At 28.0% G+C, this 19713-nt stretch overlaps 4 protein-coding genes across 8 annotated transcripts; 2 read left to right on the forward strand and 2 right to left on the reverse strand.

Annotated features, from left to right (window-relative positions):
• The first annotated feature begins 47 nt into the window (after positions 1-47).
• LOC126920942 (actin-interacting protein 1) lies at positions 48-4744 on the forward strand. The gene is made up of 13 exons (XM_050731962.1): positions 48-215; positions 1114-1235; positions 1321-1411; positions 1503-1650; positions 1734-1901; positions 2113-2281; positions 2365-2493; positions 2589-2693; positions 2760-3080; positions 3149-3268; positions 3358-3516; positions 3877-4027; positions 4144-4744. Exons 1-13 carry the CDS (start codon positions 200-202, stop codon positions 4251-4253), a joined length of 1809 nt encoding a protein of 602 aa, XP_050587919.1. The 5' UTR covers positions 48-199; the 3' UTR covers positions 4254-4744.
• LOC126920944 (transcription factor GAGA) lies at positions 4650-9488 on the reverse strand. 2 transcript variants are annotated; one of them, XM_050731985.1, is made up of 5 exons: positions 9330-9483; positions 8980-9197; positions 8223-8416; positions 7945-8121; positions 4650-6071 (listed from the first exon to the last, which is right to left on the reverse strand). In XM_050731985.1, exons 3-5 carry the CDS (start codon positions 8403-8405, stop codon positions 5403-5405), a joined length of 1029 nt encoding a protein of 342 aa, XP_050587942.1. In that variant the 5' UTR covers positions 8406-8416; positions 8980-9197; positions 9330-9483; the 3' UTR covers positions 4650-5402. The 2 variants fall into 2 exon arrangements, with proteins under 2 accessions (XP_050587942.1, XP_050587933.1); XM_050731976.1 differs by lacking the exon at positions 8980-9197 and having other exon boundaries at positions 9330-9488.
• Positions 9489-10520: 1032 nt separating this feature from the next.
• Positions 10521-15986, forward strand: LOC126920847 (eukaryotic translation initiation factor 2-alpha kinase). 2 transcript variants are annotated; one of them, XR_007712127.1, is made up of 14 exons: positions 10521-10828; positions 11411-11534; positions 11606-11780; positions 11868-12024; positions 12103-12277; positions 12353-12614; positions 12718-12819; positions 12919-13102; positions 13166-13271; positions 13368-13573; positions 13670-14402; positions 14471-14815; positions 14901-15091; positions 15270-15986. XR_007712127.1 is itself a non-coding variant. In XM_050731688.1 (13 exons), exons 1-13 carry the CDS (start codon positions 10704-10706, stop codon positions 15006-15008), a joined length of 2802 nt encoding a protein of 933 aa, XP_050587645.1. In that variant the 5' UTR covers positions 10521-10703; the 3' UTR covers positions 15009-15171. The 2 variants fall into 2 exon arrangements, 1 of the variants encoding a protein (XP_050587645.1); XM_050731688.1 differs by lacking the exon at positions 15270-15986 and having other exon boundaries at positions 14901-15171.
• Positions 15834-19629, reverse strand: LOC126920851 (uncharacterized). 3 transcript variants are annotated; one of them, XM_050731722.1, is made up of 15 exons: positions 19504-19629; positions 19205-19438; positions 18968-19134; positions 18843-18894; positions 18574-18768; positions 18345-18509; positions 17816-18246; positions 17553-17756; positions 17336-17482; positions 16929-17252; positions 16713-16863; positions 16486-16639; positions 16235-16419; positions 16052-16166; positions 15834-15978 (listed from the first exon to the last, which is right to left on the reverse strand). In XM_050731722.1, exons 1-15 carry the CDS (start codon positions 19571-19573, stop codon positions 15834-15836), a joined length of 2739 nt encoding a protein of 912 aa, XP_050587679.1. In that variant the 5' UTR covers positions 19574-19629. The 3 variants fall into 3 exon arrangements, with proteins under 3 accessions (XP_050587679.1, XP_050587669.1, XP_050587660.1); XM_050731712.1 differs by lacking the exon at positions 15834-15978 and having other exon boundaries at positions 15980-16639; positions 17816-18045; positions 18136-18246; XM_050731703.1 differs by lacking the exon at positions 15834-15978 and having other exon boundaries at positions 15980-16639; positions 18589-18768; positions 19504-19627.
• Between the last annotated feature and the right edge of the window lie 84 nt (positions 19630-19713).

Here is a 19713-nt window from a genome sequence, read left to right on the forward strand (position 1 = left end):
CGACGTCAGCTGTATAGTTATTTGCCGATCTTGTTTCAGTATTATCAATGCTTCAGCTAAATAAGGCAAGGGCGGAACAAGCATTTCAATGGAAAGTGTGTGGGGGGGGGAGACAGAGAAAGATACGAGGGAGGCATTGAACTGATTCCCATTGTTGAGTTTTTTCAAGTATTATTTAAAAGAAAGAAACGGAATAAAAATGTCCTATGAAACAAGTAAGTGACACCTACAGATTTTACCTATTTTTCGTGTATCACCGACAACTTATTACCATGTATTTTGTGTGAATATCGAGTTATCCAATTTTCCGGTCTTATCTCGAGCCAAATCATAACACTTGAAGTGCATCAATGATTCACATATGTATGTAATGTCACGGTTGATTACAATTAAATTAATTATCAATTTTTTTCAGATACAACCATATATACAGAACTGATTATTCATTAAATCACCGGATTTTTCATTTTTTATTTTGTGCAGTTTTACTGTACTGTATCATGAAGTAATTGTTTTACATTTCTTGCTTTAAATATATTTGCTTTTCTATCTAAATCGGCGTAATTGCTTGCAATAACTGTAGCTTATCAGATCGAGTTCAATTTACTGCGGTGTATAGTATGAAATAGAACGAAAAAATGAATGGTTATAATATGAAAATAAATGTTGACATTGAAACTTAATTATAAATTGTACACATAATTAAATTTCCAAAAGGAAATACTATAAGTTGTAATTTTTAAACAAAAACTACAAATATATTTTAATATTTTGGGAATAGTTCTAAACATTTGAATTATATTTTTATATTATTTTTAATGTAACTTTTTAAATTATGTTTGGTTGTATTAATTAACTTTGGATTAAAAGTAGATTTTTGGGGGAATATACGAAGCAAGCACTTTAGGCCAAAATACAGTTTTCATACCTAAAATAATTTGAAATATTGCATATTGGACTTATGCCAATGAATCAAGGAAGTATATTTTAGTTCTCATGAGAAGATGCATTCTATTATACAATTTTCAGATCTTATTACAAATAACATGCTATAAGACGTTTTTTATATTAATCTCATATTAAAATATTAGTCTTAATTTCATATGTTTGCAGAATACATATTTGCTACACTACCCAGAACACAAAGGGGACAGCCTCTTGTATTAGGAGGTGATCCTAAAGGGAAAAATTTTTTGTATACTAATGGTAATAGTGTAATCATTAGAAATATTGATGTAAGTATAGTATATAAAATAATATATTCAAGTCCTATATAGAATACTAAAATGCAATGTTATCTTATTCACTTTTTATTTTTAGAATCCAGCTATTGCAGATATTTATACAGAACATTCATGTCCAGTTAATGTTGCAAAATATTCCCCAAGTGGGTTTTATATAGCATCAGGTGGTATGTACAATCATAGATAACTATTTATAAAAAGATAATATATATAAGAACCCAATATAGACTTAAAAATTTATATGATTTTTTATAATAGATCAATCAGGCAAAGTACGTATTTGGGACACTGTCAATAAAGAACATATTTTAAAAAATGAATTCCATCCTATTGGAGGGCCTATTAAAGACATAGCATGGTCACCTGACAATCAGCGTATGGTAGTTGTTGGAGAAGGAAGAGAAAGGTAAATAATTTATAGCTTTAGTATGGTTTTTATTTAATTTTATTTAATTTTAGTAACAACTTTATTTTTGTATATAAATTTAGATTTGGTCATGTATTTATGGCCGAAACCGGTACATCTGTAGGTGAAATCTCAGGTCAAAGTAAGCCTATTAATTCATGTGACTTCAGACCTACTAGACCATTTAGATTAATCACAGGAAGTGAGGACAATACTATTGCTGTTTTTGAAGGACCGCCATTTAAATTTAAGTATGTATATGAAAGTTAAATGGTTTAATATAAATTGGTAATAGTAAGTTTTGTATGTAAGATTTCCGGGTATAAGCAACGTTTTTGTAAAAAGAAACATTTTATTAACAATCAGCTTCGTCACCCGCAAGTCTTAAATAAAAACTTTATGTATTTGAGATATGAAAATTTTTAAATTTTTATTTAAATAATAAATTTATGATATATGCAGAATGACCAAGCAGGAGCATACTCGATTCGTTCAAGCTGTACGTTATTCGCCTAGTGGTAATTTATTTGCATCTGCAGGATTTGACGGGAAAGTATTTATTTATGATGGTACAAGCTCCGATTTAGTTGGAGAAGTAGGATCTCCAGCTCACCAAGGCGGAGTATACGGAGTAAATAAATGAAATCATTTAATGCCAAATTATTCTAAAGATAATGATGTACTCATTTTTAACATGTCTTCATAATCTCACAGGTGGCTTGGAAGCCAGATGGAACACAATTATTAACTGCATCTGGTGATAAAACGTGTAAACTTTGGGACGTAGAAACTCGCTCATTGGTTAGTGAATTCAATATGGGATCGACAGTCGATGATCAACAAGTATGTAATCCTTTAATTTTGCGATACAACAAATAATCGATAGCGATTTTGAAAAAATAAAAGTAAAATCGGTAACAAGATCAATTTTCTTTTAGGTCAGTTGCCTTTGGCAAGACAAACATTTACTATCTGTATCTCTAAGTGGCTTTATTAATTATCTGGATGTTGCTAATCCTACGAAACCTCTTAGAATAATAAAGGTAACGATAGTATCCATAGTAAGGATGCTTTTATAGGATGAGTTTTTAATTTTTGGACACTTCTAGGGCCATAATAAACCAATAACAGTATTAACTTTGAGTCCTGATAGAGGTACAATTTATACTGGATCTCATGATGGGTATATTACCAACTGGAATGCAAAAACGGGAGAGAATGACCGTGTCCAAGGTCACGGACATGGAAATCAAATTAATGGAATGAAAGCTACAAAAAATTTGCTTTATACCGCTGGTATCGATGACACTTTAAGATCGGTTAATATCGATACAAACACGTATACAGATACAGCTATAGTTAAACTGGATTCGCAGCCGCGGGGTCTAGATATTTACACAGATCTAGCTGTAATTGCAACCGTTCGCCAGGTAAGATTACCATTTCATTTTATTTTAATTTAAAAACTAGTTAAATTAACAGTAGGTGTATATTCTAGATAACAGTTACACAAGATGGACGAAAGGTATCAAATACATCAATTGATTACGAACCATCTTGTGTGTCAATTAATCAAGAAAATGGTGATGTAGCTATAGGAGCGACATCAGACAATATGGTATACTTTTTTTAAACTTACATATTATTTCGTAAAAGTTAGTAAAATAGTAGAAAATATAGTGCATTGATTTCTTGTGTAATTTTCAGATTCGTATATATACCTTATCAGGTACGAATCTAACTTCGAAAATGGAATTAGAACATTTAGGTACAGTCACAGACGCTGCTTATAGTCCTGATAGCAAATACTTGGTTGCTTGTGACACAAATCGAAAGGTGGTTCTTTATACTGTACCAGAATACAAGGTAAAAAAAGAAGTGTTTGTTTTGTATAATTTATACAAACCTCAAATATCTTTGAAATTCATACATGTCGCTTGTACAAAGTTGCAGAAAAGGTGTTACCTGTTTTCCCATTTAACCTTCGTCACTTAGTAGATTATTAATATATCTCACGCTTTGAACGCATATATTGTAATTAATATTTACCATTAGCAAAATATTGTGATTGCTATATTGTATGTATTTATATCAATTTTTTTTTGTAACAATTGCTCCTAAACGCTTGTTGGATTTTTAGAGGGTGAGTAAAGCTTTTCGCTTGGAAATAAATGTTATCTGATCGTAATTTGATTAAACAATTATTAACGAAATATAACTTTACAGCTTGCGCACAATAGGGAGTGGGGTTTCCATAATGCAAGAGTGAATTCTGTAGCATGGTGTCCTAATTCAGCTATGGTTGCAAGCGGTAGTCTTGATACGACGATCATCATTTGGAGCGTAACAAATCCAGCAAAACATACTATTATTAAAAGTAAGTATACATATATAATCTCCGTTTTTTTGTAACGTTATTTTATTTCTGCACTTGTCATACTTTATCTCAATGAAAGAAAATTTATGCGATTGTGAAAAACAATTTTGTTTCAGATGCTCATCCTCAAAGTCAAATAACACGTTTAGTTTGGTTAGATGAGGAAACATTGATTTCAGTCGGGCAGGACTGTAATACCAAAATATGGCGTATAGAAAAGATTTAATTAATGTTTTCTGAAAATATGTTGTTTTTCCTTTCTAAAAGAGCTTAATTTTTTGAATGCATTTTATTTATTTTGTAGTCACTGAATGAATATTGTATATTATTTTTGAATACCATTTTTCAAATAAGATTGATTAGTCCATATTACGATCATTTATATTCGGTATATTGAAATAATCAAAACAAGTACATATTATATACAAACGAAATTGCAACAATATCTCTTTACATTTTTGCGCCAGTGTGAATTATAAACAACAGTTTTTTATACTACAGGTATTTTTTAAATATTTACAATGTAATACGGGAAACATGCCCTTTTTTCTGGTTCATCGATTTTTACTGGATGATTTGTAAAAAGTATTAATTATGAAAAAAAAATCATCAAAACAGAAAATGTCTGTCTAACGCCTACTTTGTCTTTATTAAAACAGTGTAACGATAACAAGAAAACAATAACAATTCGAACACTAAGGGTTTCGAGGAACGTCATCACGCTTTAAGTTATTTGTACATTTAAAAACAACATAATCAAGATCTTACTTGCCTTATTCTTAATCAGTCTAGTACTGAATATTTCTTAAAAAGATGAGGTACGTAAGTTTCTCATATTAAATCCTTTCCTAATGTATTTTCATATAATAAAATATTCAATTCTTATATTCAATTGCAACGTTTAAGTATTAAATCCAAAAAAAAGAAAGAAATAGTTAAAAGGGATCATATAAGTTGGAAAGTAGTCTTTATGTATCTTCGTTTTAATCCATTGCACGCTATAATGGAATCCTTTCAACTAAATAAATAATTGTACAGAGTATGTACCACTTAGACAAGGAAGCATTTTAATAATTTTACAATAAAAAATCAATACTTTCATATTGATTCAACCTTTTTTCAAATTATAAATCTATTACTTAAAAGATATAAACATATCTAACAATAAATAACAAAAAAAATCAAGAAATGTGTAACTAAATCTTCAACTTTTGATTTATAACCATTTTCTTCTCCCTCCTTTTTTTTTTTTTTTTTTTTTTTTTAGTTTTTTAGTCAATAAAGTATTTAAGTCAAATTAAATAGCACAAAATTTATGTTTTAAATAAGACGTGTCTAAAACAAAGGGTATAATATAAACCAAGGTATCTAATTTCTATGATTTCGGTGTACTATATCGTGAACGTTTTTGTGACGACGCAACTGGATGTCTATAAGAAACATGTTTTCTAAGCGCGTCTCGTGATCTTGATACGTGTGAACAAGCTGTACAGCTATACGAACTGTTACTGTGTGTCTCCATATGTACCCGCAAATTATATTGATTACTTAATTGTTTTCCACAAATAAGACAAGTGACACTAGATTTATTGTAATTCTGAGAAGTTCTACTGCCTACAGACGTTGTCAAAAACTTGAAATTCGCATCCCAAACAGGAGGAGGCTTTATATCTTCCACAGGAGTAATTTGATCTTCTAAAACAGGTGTGCTCTCATCTATTCCAGCTTCCGAATATGCTTTCTCAGCATATTTGTTGGTAGAAGCATTAATGGAAGGAATACTGACTTTTTCTCTTTGATTTAACTTCGCATTAATAGAATAGTAAGGCTTAGTCTTCACACAATAAGGTATACTTTCTTGATCATTAAAGGGTTCTTCCATGTTCTCAGCTACATCTGTATCTAGAACCGTTTCTAAAGATTCTCCACCGCTTATGACATTGTCTTTATTTTCTTTTTTTATCGGCGTTTCGGCTAATGTTTTTTCCTGCAGTTGCGTTGGTGGAGGTTGAACGTATAAACCATTATCGTGTCTCGAATTTTTCTGTAAAAAAAAAGCCAGGAGAAGAATGAATCGTAATTGTAAAAAAATTGGAATATTGAAATTGAATTAATATATTTGAATTCCCTTTATCTTTCATATAATTAAACTTTTACGTTTTATCAAGTATTCAGAAATATTCCTGTTCTACCTAGCCTCTAAGATTAAAGATCTTTTAATTATAAGAAAGAATTGAAATTTAATTTTTTAATTTTCCAAACACATCTTTACAATTTTATTTTTGCAGTAAGTTATTCTGTCGAACAATTTTCATGCACTGCTTCCTTTATTCATTTGTATTTTTTTCTTTCTTGTATAGAAAATAGGATTGTTAAGTATTTATACATTAATTCTAAATTTATTAATTCTAAATTTTTGTTATAATCACCCTTGACTAAAATATGAAGCATTATTTTAATGCAAAAAAAAGATACACAATATGTAAAAAAGAGATTTAACTGTTCTAATATATCTACTGAAAGTTTTAGTCATGTAGAGAGATTTTTGGATAAAGCTATTTTATACCTGTAAACTCATTCTATGGGGAAAGGTTCCATGGGATGCATCCACTTGCATTTAGTTGCAACACACACAACGATCTTGATCTCGTGGATATCGTTTATATTCATTATCGTTCCTTCGATGCACGCATGAACATAATATGTGTAGTAGGTAATTCCTTCGTGTGATACTTCTTGAGGAACGACAGTGAATGTATTTAAGTGACCTGAACAAAACAACACGATCAGAGGGTAATATAAAGATTAAAGAAGGGAAAAGCGAATATGCAACTAGCTTTAGAAATTACTCTGTTGCAATTCTGTACAAAGGAAGAGGTATTTTATTAATGTCTATATATTATTGCAATGTTTGGTTGTTTATGTTTATTATATGTGTGAATGTACCATATGTTATATGGTAAATGATGAAACAATCAACTTTAATTAAATGAAATAGAAATGATAGACATCCTTTGAAAAAAATTTATACTTTATAAAATAATATAATCTTTGAAAAATACCAATGAACATAAAAATCATTTTGTTGAGCATTATATTAAATTAACAATTATTAAATAATTGCACTTACTGAATATTTGAACAAATTCAATCAACAAGTCATTAATATTGACATAATTATTATAAATGAAAGTGTAATTTTGTCAATATATAAATAAGTCTACATGTTTTTGGAAAACAGGTTACAAGGAAATTACAATTATCAGCGAGGAATTGCTAATGTTTAAGGCACTGAAAAAGATACATGCTTTGTTACGTATGTTTTTTACAATTCACACTGAGACAAGCTTCACCAGATAAGGAATAATGATTTATCAAATAATACTATTACCTGTATGTAATTAATAAACAATAATTAATTTAATAAAATTTAATAATAAATAGTGAGTAACATTTGTTTAAGAACCAGCTGCACATAGTGCTATTACCATTTTTAAATTAATTTGACAAAAGCTAAATTCTATTCACAGTTTTAAATTTTAAGATAAGAATTTTTTGTCCAACTGAAAATTAATCATCAAATTTTACTATTCATAAATTACCACATTTTTCTACACTTAATTGCATAAAACAGTTAATTGCATAAAAATTACATTTAAAATGCAGTCATGCTACTTGATGTATAAAGCATTAATATAAGAGGTTTGGTAGAACAGTCGTAAAAGAAAAATAGAGAAGAATATAAATTTTCGAAGTTCAAAATATGCATTCAGAAAAAAAAATTTATATGTGTACATTAAGAAATTCTTACAGCGCAATATTAACTACAGTACAAACTTACCAATCCAAAATATTTTGTGCAACCATTGCTTTGTATTTTTACTATATTAATCAAAAACGTAGATGAATTTCCTTACCCCAGCTATATCAGCTAATCCACGAATATGTAAAGTATCTGCCATAGCCAAAAGTGCGGGTAATTGCTCTTGATAAATATTTACTTCACCATTATACATAAATGTGACAAGTGCACATAAATTTGCATATTCCATTCCTGGTAATACAATTACAGGATGTTGCAAAGAACTTAAGTCCTAAAAGTTGATTCATATAATTTTTGTTGATTAAATTTAACAAAAAAAACAAAAAGGTAAAAAAAGAAAATGTTTAGCAATTTAAAAAATGCATCTAATACCTTAAATAATTCTTTAAAGTAGTAACTACAAGCAGAAAGGATAATTTTATGTGCATGTATGTGTCTACCACCAGCACTTAATGTGACATCTGTTAAATAACCACCATCAAGCAGTTTAGGAAGAGAACTCAACAATGTATTTTGAAAATTGTGCCATCGTAAACAAAATTGTTGGCCCTCCATGTTTTTACGTACTGTAAACCAAAATTGCACAATCTTTTAAAATAACATTTCATATTTTATAATGGTTATATTATCATACATATAGAATTGAACAAATTTAATAATTATTATTTGTTCAATATAATTTGCAAAATTCCAAAATTTCTGAACATAACAATTAAGCAGAAAATGAAATTTATAGTTAGGCTGTGGATTTCTATGCAAATTTATATTTTTATGAACACAATTAATAAAGATTTATTTTCTTTATTTAAAACTATAACAAGTATTTTAATGTAGATATATTATATATTTCTGTACATATATATGTATTCTGTATATTTTTGCATCTTCAAATTTCAATATACATAAATGCATAAAAATCCACTCTCTATTTATGATATAATTATAAGACCATAAATTACACAAACAAAGCTATCTTAAAATAAAATAAACATCCATAACTATGGACAAAAAGTTACATAAAGTAGGTACAAGAATACTATATTTTTCTATACCATCTTCTAATCATATACATATATCTTTACTGAAAGAAAAAGAAAAATAATTAAATTAGAATATGATAAAATTGAACCTTCAAATACACAATGCACTGCCTTAAGAAGGTTATGTGTCCAAAACTGTTAATAAAAGATGAAAAAAATTTGGTTGTGGATCTGATTTGATCTATTTGCGCCGGACGGGATGGTAGTTGGGTTACTGCTGGTAGAGCAGTTCAAGAGACAGACAATACTATTTATTTAATCAGGCTGCAGGTTCCAGCCAAGTCTATTATTGTACTTTCAGGTATGGCTGGAGGAAAGAACAAATATTGACTCGCAATTCATATGAAACAATCAAACATTTTTACCATTTATCATTCTTATAATAATTCGTCAACGTCACCGAATTAGAATTAGAATTCTACGTGTCACTTGTTCTTACCTCGATAAAAATTATTTGATAAAATCGCCAATGATATTCTTTACAAGACACTTCACATCCATTTGGCAAACTTCGCCATAATCACCAGTAACGTAGAAAAAGTACAGTAGCCTGTTCAACGTCGACATATACTGTCACCTATCGACATATTACAGAAGTATTCGAAATCATCGCTGAAAAATACGAGCAAGAAAATGATTTATTTGATTATTTCTTTTTAATTATTACTTCTTTTTATTATTTGTTTTAGTGGATCATTTTCTTTTATTCATTATGAATATTGATTTCTAGTCTCCTTTATAAATATGGTTTTTTTTAATTTTGCCAGTAATGGATATTACAAAATATTTAATTATAAATACGAGATTTGATATCTGATAAACTTACAGAAAATTATGTACGTATGTAAATTAAATAATTAATTAAAAAGTATTGTTACATTACGTTATATGAAGTTTACAAAATTTTTGAATAGATGGGTTTTAAATTATTAAATTAAAAATATTTTAAAAACTATTCATTTTTGTTATCTCCATAGCCTTCTTAAATTTTTTTTATGAAAGAAGAACTAAGTATTTTTATATTATATGAAATCTAGAAAATTTTTAAATAAATGGAACTTAAATTATTAAATTGAAAATTTTATATTTAAAAAAAGAAAAAGATTAATAAAAAAATATTCTGTACTCTATATTTTTGTATCTTAAAATACTACATAATTTTCTTTATGTAACATGTATATAATTGTATATAATTGTATAATAATTAAAAAAAGTTTTTTTTGATCTCTTAATTTTATTAAATTGTAATCTTTATAGAACATTTGTAATACATTTCATATTATGTACTTTTTAAATCCCTTAAATTCATGTTCTTTAATAAAAAAAAGATTATCTTATATCGTTATAAATTATATTATTGACTGATTAATAGTTTTGCAAATGCATTTGTACATTATATGTTTTGCTGATTGATATGAGGTATTTCTAAACATACATATTCTTCTCTGTTAATCTCTTTAAGTCTCTTCCAGTCTCTTTTTCTTTGAATTCATTTCACTCTTTAATTCCTTCATTTATATCATTATTATTACTTATAAATAACGTAATTGAAGATGTAAATGATATCTTAAAATATTTAATCATATGCTATTTCTCTTGTATGTTATTTTGCACGTATGTACAGGTGAGATGGCGCTAGAACTTATGTTTTTTGCGATTTATCAGTTTATCATGATTCGTTGTTGTATGTTGAACGAGCAATATCTGGCTTATTTTTATCGTAATATTCAATAAAAATATTATACGTATTATATTTTCGCGTAAATGTCAGAGCAAAATGTGTTTAGTTAATCAATCACTTCGAACTTAAAAGATGTCTTTTACACACTTATGGAGACTAACACTTCATTTGTTATGTATAATTTCATTCAGATTTCCATTTATTGATAGCGGCGATATCAAACAGTTAACGTTTTGTGAACAGAAATCATCTCGCAGGTAATTAAATACAAATTATTTTGTGCACATATTTAATGTTAAATTCAATGTACCTGTTATGCATATTTGTAATTTGACCAACATTACTTGAATCAAAATGAGTGATAACACCATCCATTGAGGACATTACAAAACATTACAACATCCACCAGGTGTTGTACACTTGCCCATTAAGGTATCTACTATATTATGGAGTGTTTGTATGAACAAATACCTGAAATGATAAAAAAATGTATATGCTTATTATGTACCATGAAATTTTAATGCGAATTACTTTTTACACTTATCAGAAAACGTAGAAGTTATATTATACTTTCCTATATCACTTTTAAGAATACTTTATTTATGGAATAAATTATTATTTTTATTAATTATTGAAACTTCGTAAAATAAGTCATGTAAAATAAACACAATCAATCAAAAAAGAGAATTTTGTGTTATGTAAAGGAGAATTATATTTTGAATATTGTACTACATTCTATTACATAATTTCATTTTTATTTTATTTTATTATATTTGCAGATAAAGCATCATATTATGTATTCAATGTAATAAAATATAATTTTTTTATATTTTTTGCAGTTTGTTATTTGTAAGTACATTAGATGGGAAGATATCTGCCTTAGATGCTAACAATCTTGGGGAGAAACAGTGGACATTAGAATTTAATGAACCTATGCTATCATCAAATATTCATCATAGAGAAGTAAATAAATATTGAATATATTTTACATTTTTAATATTATAGAGAAATATTAAACTTTCTTTTTGTTATAGCTTAATAATAATGGAAAATGGGTTCGTCTAATTCCATCTTTAAGCGGTGGATTGTATCAATTTGATGAAGAAAGTTTAGAAGCAGTACCAGTATCTGCAAGCCAGTTGTTGCATTCATCTTTCCGTTACTCTGATGATCTAATATTCTCAGGTGGTAGAGAAGTAAAATCATATGGTAAATATTGCTAATATATATCTATAAATAAATAATTAGTAATATATAAAACTTAAAAGAAAAAAATGAAATATGTATTCTTACTAGGTGTTTCAACCATAACAGGGAAAATTTTATATGAATGTGGTATCAGTGGTTGTATTAACATCACAGATGGAGAAACATATATCAAACAAGAAGTGATCATTGTTCAAAGATTTCAACAAACTGTAAGAGCAGTTGAACCTCGTACTGGTATTGAGAGGTAAATTTCATAAAATACAAAATTCATCAAATGTTGTTAATGACAAATATTATATTAAATGAATTTACATTGGAATAGATGGAACTTCAGTGTAGGGCAACATGACTTAGTACTTGTTCCTTATTCTGATATGTATTGCCAAAATAAAGTAACACCTCATAGTTTAGATATTGAAATTAAGGTTAATGTACCTAATGGTTTGGTTTGGGCTGTTGATAAGAATGACCCTACAGTGAAATTATGGCAATATAAGGTAATTTAATTAATTATAGGAATAAAATATATTTGCTAAGCTCTGTACTGGTTACATATATTGGTATTTTGTTAGTTTGATTCTCCAGTTGTTACTATATGGCGTGAAGATGCAAGTACAAAAAGCAATGGGTATAAAAATTTGAAGGAAATTAATTTATTTGATAGTACACAACAATTTTGGAGTACAGATTTTTCAGCCAGTCCAGCACTTTATTTGGGTATGCACAACAGGCAGTTATATGTGCAAGAAAATACAGAACTCTATAAATCATTAGATGCATCACCAAGGTATATGCAGCATACAAAATATCCATGGCAACCTCACCCTGCTATTGGTATGAGAGCTTGGTTTTATCCTTCATTAAATATGTCTACAAGTATAATATTATGGTAGAACATAATATAACTCAGATAATGTAATTAAACAAGCTCTTTTAGATCATTCAATAAATAATAAAGAAGATGATGTATTACTTGAAATAACTGATGCACAAAGTATCACTGCATTATCAGTTTTATATAATTCGGAATATGTAAATGGTACATACATATAAAATATTAAGATTTTGTTAATAGTAAAAAAAAGACTCATACTTTCAATATTTAGCATTAATTTCTTTGATACAAATTTTTTTTTAGGAAATGGATTTTATTTGTATTCAACAGATCAGTTAGAATTGGACAATAATAAACAATGTAATCATACTACTTCAAATTTGATTGTTATCAAAGAAGAACGGAAATCGTTCAAGGAAAATAATACTCAAGGAGAGGATGAGGATACTCCTGTTCAAATTATCATTGTGTCATTATGGTATTGGTGGTATGTAAAATGAAATAAAAAAAGTATAAAATATTAATTCTTAACCTAAAATCTTTTCAATAGGAAGGAAGTTTTAATAATATCAATTACTACTGCGATTTTACTAAATTTTATGTTGACACAACGTCTATTAAATGCTACAACAGTTGCTAAAGATGCAGCGTTTCCGGTAAAGAATATTATAAATCTTTTTAATATTATAAAGTTTAAAAATATTGATCTTGATGAATGAATTAAAAATATTTATATTTATATGGAATTTTAGCCTTTAATAGTTGAAAGACATATAGAGACAAATAAAAATAACCAACCTACTGATGAAAAGGAAATCGATAATTTTAAATCACGTTATCTCACAGATTTTGAACCAGTGGATTGTTTGGGAAAAGGTGGTTATGGTGTTGTTTTTGAGGCAAAAAATAAAATAGATGATTGCAATTATGCTATTAAAAGGATTGCTCTACCAAACAGGTATAAAATTCTACAGTATGATTTGATACAGTACAGTCAAACATGAAAAATAAGTACAACCAAATTTACAAGCTCATCCTTTGTTTTGTTCAACAGTACATATTCAAGAGAACGTGTAATGCGAGAAGTAAAAGCATTGGCTAAATTGGATCATCAAAATATTGTAAGGTACTTTAATGCATGGCTCGAGTGCCCACCTTTAGGATGGCAAGAAAAACATGATCCTCAGTGGATAAACAAGATTACATCTCCAAATTCAAATTTTACTTCAGAAGAAATTCATACGGAAACAAAAATGAATAATTCTGTTTGCATTAATGTCAGTCAGACTGATCAATCATCAATAGATAGTGCTTGTGAGGCCTATGAATTGAATAATGATTCGAATGACGATTCCTTTATTGTGTTTGTAAAATCCCAATCAGAAAGTCAGGATGAAAATCTTGTTAGTATCAGTAACTCTACTACTAAGAGTTCTAGTTCATCTCATTCCAGTAACAGAGTTGAAAAAGTAAAGTCAAAAGCTACTAATCGTTCATATTCTGAAAGCATCATATTCAAAGACACTGGCAGTAGAGTGCCAGGAAAAGAAGTGAAGAAAAAACGCCAAAGATCGTTTTCTTTAGATCTAAATAATAAGTCGAATACACGTAAATCTCCAAAAATGTTCCTTTACATACAAATGCAATTGTGCCAAAGGTTAAGTCTCAGAGAATGGCTAAAAATGCAGTCAATACGAGATTATCATCGTGTATTAAATATATTTCAGCAAATAGTTGATGCTGTGGAATATGTTCACTTACAAGGACTTATTCATCGTGATTTGAAGGTAATATCTGAAATAATGTTTTATTGCTCGAAAGTAAAAATTGTTATCTTAAACGAAATGAATTTCAGCCTTCAAATATATTTTTCTCTTTCGATAATAAAATAAAAGTTGGAGATTTTGGCCTTGTAACTGCAATAACAGAAGGTTACAATGAAGCTCATACTCCTTCAGAGAACGAAAACGTTACATTTAGAAATAGTTTACATACCGCATATGTCGGTACTCATCTTTATATGTCTCCTGAACAAATAAATGGTCAGGGCTATAATTATAAGGTTGATATCTATTCTTTAGGAATTATTTTATTTGAACTCCTCATTCCATTTGTTACTGAAATGGAAAGAATTGTTGCCCTTATAAACTTAAGAAAGTCAGTATTTCCAAAAAATTTCAGTAACGATTATCCGGCCGAGGTAAGAAAATCATATAATGTATCCTTAAATAATCTTAATTTCTGTTTTGGCTAAAATATATCAATTGCAAACATCTTATTTTTAGTACAATTTGCTGAACATGATGTTAGATGAAAATCCTAGTAAAAGACCTACAACATTAGGCATTAAAGCAAGACCACCATTATTAAATTATGAAATAGCTAATAACTAACTAAGGTCTCAGTATAGACGAAGATACAAAATTGCATTTTGAATTCTCTCGATTAACACAACATTCTTCTGTGATTAGTAATGGTAATAGTGAATCCTGAGAAACAAATTGAATAATTATATTCTCATAATTAGTTGAAATATAAAAAAAGATGTAGCTATAAGTCCTGTGTAATGTATTTATATATTATCTTAATTATATTTTATTATATATAACTTATATTTTTTAATATTATTGTAAATTTTAACGTTATGTTAACAGGGGTACTTGCTCGCCTTGTTTTATTATAAAACAGCATTTATTCGGAATTACCTGAACGAACGTCAATTCACGCAAACAATATAAAGCGTGAAATAAATTTATGATTTTTTGGTAAAGATTCATATATTGACTGTTTTATTTTATATTAAATAATTGATACTCACAACATTTTTTGCTGTATTGTCTTTAAACTGTAAATATAAGCTGCCATCACTGTAAGACAATACTTAATATAAATATATTTTTTATATTAATTCGTAGCATCTAAATATTTTCCTACAAAAGTTGTATTATTTTATACTACTGTTACTTAGAGAATATTGATGTTACCTTCAATATTGTTGAAATTAGTTACGTCTACTGTTACAATTAGAAATTTATATAAATGTATTTTGTAATAACATTAAAAGAATATGGGAATTTTATTAATTCACTAATTACTTCTGTTTACTTCTGAATACTTCTGTTTTTTATGAATTCTGTATTACGAAATAAGTTATTAGTGCACTAATTTGTTAATTATATTATTAATATTACTTCTTGTCCTTTATCTAATTAAAAAGCTCAGTTATCTTCTAAAATTCTTGATACAACTTCATTTGCAGCTTGCTGACTACCGAGTAATGTTACACCATTCTTAGATAAGACGAAATTTATAGTGGATGTGGGATTGATGTTAAGCATTTGTGGAAGTCTATAAAAACCATGCCTAAAATATCATATGCTTTATTTTATTTCAGTTCTAACTTCTAGTTTTGTAAAATAGTTCATTAATTAATTACCCATTTCGAGCATCCTGAAATATTTCTAATAAACACCAAATTATCAAGAATATGAAACACATGATCACAACTTTACAGATAAGATTCCATTGCTTCCAAATTGTACTTTCAAATTCTAAGAGATTAAAGTTTTTCACAAATATAACATAAATAAATTGTTTTATTTAAAAACGACTGTATTACCTTCACTTTTGTTCATCACAGTAATACCAAATGTAAAGATAGTTGGACCTAAATCTTTATTTGATTTATTTCTATGATGATAAATATGACACGAATAAAAGTTTTCTATTGTATCACGAGTTATATAGCTTGCAATACTAACAGTACTAACTCGTCCATCATCTTTCAGATTGAAAAAATCATTGCTTGATGGAAAATTAAATATTACAAAATTAATATAAAAAGTACAATAGTGAATTTGACATATTTACTTGTTTCCATAAGATTTTAATAATTTATCCATTATCAACCATAGAACATATGTCTGTTTAGAAAATGTGTGTTCTTTTTCAAGAGGAATTGTATCATAGATACATGATAATTTAAGTTCTTGACCTAAGAGTAATGGTATTTCTTCATAATAATCTAAAATATTATTATGTGGAATTATATTATTGAGTTTTAGATATCTTTATAATATTATATTAAGAATTATTACCAGATATACTAATAGTACGGCTAGAAAATCGATTGCTACTTATTTCTAGAACTGGTAATGATATAAGATCTATTTCTTTTCCATTTATGTTGAGATATCCAAGAGTAAAACTTATTTGTGGTATATCTACACAGTTAGAACATATCTTCCCCTATTATAAAAAATTGTGAATTTCATATATGAAACAGATTTTTTCTTTTAAATAAAGCTATTTACTCTCATATCATCACGTATAGCTCCTAAGAATATGTCAGTTCCTGACGTAATTATTGTCTTTGACAAAGTTAAAGGTACATATCTCTTTTCATTTCCATTAATTTGCATATACATATTTTTACCATCATGAGCTATTACTATTTCAAACCATTCTCCTATTAAAACATGTTCCATACTTTCAACTGCAGTAGAAGTTTCTCCTTGGTAAAATTTCAGCTTTACTTTTCCCTCTTCTAATAATAATAAGATATATTTATTGAAGAAATCACCTGGTATTGTTGCTATAAGTCCATTCATGCTCTCTATTTTTATAGCAATTATAATCTAAATTATAATGATTATAAAATTATTATTAAATAATGGCTTTGAAAATATTATTGATTAAATAGCAATTGTTAATTTCTTACTTGCCAATATTCTATACTTTCTGGACATGATACTGCAACTGAATCCGTCAAACCAATGTTAATAAAACCTTCATTGTCATCTCCCATCAAATATTGAACATTGTTACTACTGGATAAAAGATTTACATATTTTGTACCATGATTATCCTAAATGATATTTTATATTCAAAATATATTTATTCACTTAATATTGCAGAACTGAATAAATATGAATAACTTTTGATGTATGAAGTTGAACAAGTGCGAAATTAATTGTTAGTTCTTGAATTTGTCCTTGAAATCCTCCGACTTCCATTGCGTGATCCAAGTCATATGAAATTGGAATGCATGAAAAAGTAGTAACTTCATGAAAACCATCATCAATGCGTAATACTCCATGTGTCCCATATATTGCAATTAATATTACATGCCATTGTCCAATCTAAAAACAACATAAATCAAATACAAAACAATTAATGTATAAAATAAAACATTTCTTACTTCCAATTTGGTCTCATGAATTAAAGCTAGTGTACAGTCAGTAATTTGAGACAAAAGTACAATCTTCCCATTTTGAAGAAACAATTTTACGAAGTCGCACATCAATCCTTTACAATCCTTTTCAAAACGATAAATAATCATACCAAAAGGAGATAGTGGTAAAAACCTTAGATACACATGAAGCAACCGTGAAGGTCTTCCAGTTTTATCATACTGAAGACTACTCTTTTCTGTAAAGTGTACTACTTCATGTAATTTATTTATACATGGTTTAGTAAAACACTGACGAACTTCAGAAGCTGAACCAACACAAGATGTACCATTACCACTCGGAGAAGGATTGGTACACATTCGATTTCTCAATTGTGTACCAATCCCACAACTTGAAGTACAAGGTGACCAAACCATCCATGTTGACCACATTCCATTTACTAATAAAAATTAATAATTGTAAAATAATTTTTACAGATTGTACAAGTTATTTCTAGAAAATGTACAATATTCTACTTATATAAAATAACATTCTTACTAGAACAATTATTAATTATACAGCCTTTTATATCTTTGGATGGACCTTTACATGAAGTTCCTTGTAAATTTTGAGTTTCTGAACATAAGCGTTTCCTGGTTTGAACTCCACTACCACATTTTACACTACATGTGCTCCACTCATTCCAATTACTCCAAGTACTCCCTATTGAAAATAATGAGATAATATATAATTTAGAAATTATATTCCATGTAATTAACACTCAAACCTTGGGGATTTATACCTGAGTGCTTCCTGCAGTTAATTCCCACGCAGCTTTTCATTTCAAATGCTAAACCACTACACATTAATTTAAAATTTGAAGGAGTTGGACTATTACAAATTCTTGTACGATATTTTTGTCCTTTGCCACAAGTTGCAGTACATGCCGACCAAACTCCCCAAACACTCCAACCACCAGAGTCTGAAAATGTTTCATTATTCACATGCATTCATACATTTATGTAAATATTAATATGTATTTAATTATTTACTTACTTGGACATCCAATATCATATTTAACACAATTCATAGCATTCCAGTAAAGCATCTTTATAGAAGGTATATAAAAATATTATTCTTAAATTGTTCTTTAAATAATTACAAATTCTATTGTTTATTACCACATTGTTTCCAAGAATCTTTTCTACAACAGAAAATGTACAATCGGCAAGAAAACATAATTCTATTAAAGCTGGTAATTTTTTATGAAATTTCTTTACAATTTTCAGTTCTCCTTTACGTATAGGATGAGCATTTACAACTGTTTCGTAATCATTCATCATGCACCCTAAAAAAAATATTTATTACATTAAATTACATGTAAAATTACATTGATATTCTATCACTTTAGGTTGTACCAGTAATTTGACAATTTTCAATTTGATAAGTAGGACCAATACAAGGGGCTCCATTATTTAAAGGCACAGGATTATCACAAGTACGTCGTCTCATTCTTTTCCCTTTAAATCCACATTTCCCAGAACAAGATCCCCATGGACTCCAAAATGTCCAGCCACCATCAATGGGACATGAATCATCAAGTTTTAATCCAAGATTGCAATAAAGGTTTTGCATTGCATTCATTACATTATCTGCAATAAAAGTATTAACAATATATTAAATTATTAATATGAAACATATCTGATATATCTTTTACCAGTGGCACCAAGAAAAATCAGTGAAATGAGAAATATTAGGAAAAAGATTGTAGATGGCAAGATTTTCATTATATGTAATAATTTAGAAAATAAAATATAATTATTATTATTGTATTATGTACTAAAAGTACTGAATCCTAAAAAAAGATGTTATATTTTATATTTAGTATATTCCTATTTTAAGCGTAAATTGTTTAATGCATAAAGAG

Source organism: Bombus affinis, chromosome 1, assembly GCF_024516045.1.
Source record: "Bombus affinis isolate iyBomAffi1 chromosome 1, iyBomAffi1.2, whole genome shotgun sequence".
Lineage (NCBI taxonomy): Eukaryota > Metazoa > Arthropoda > Insecta > Hymenoptera > Apidae > Bombus > Bombus affinis.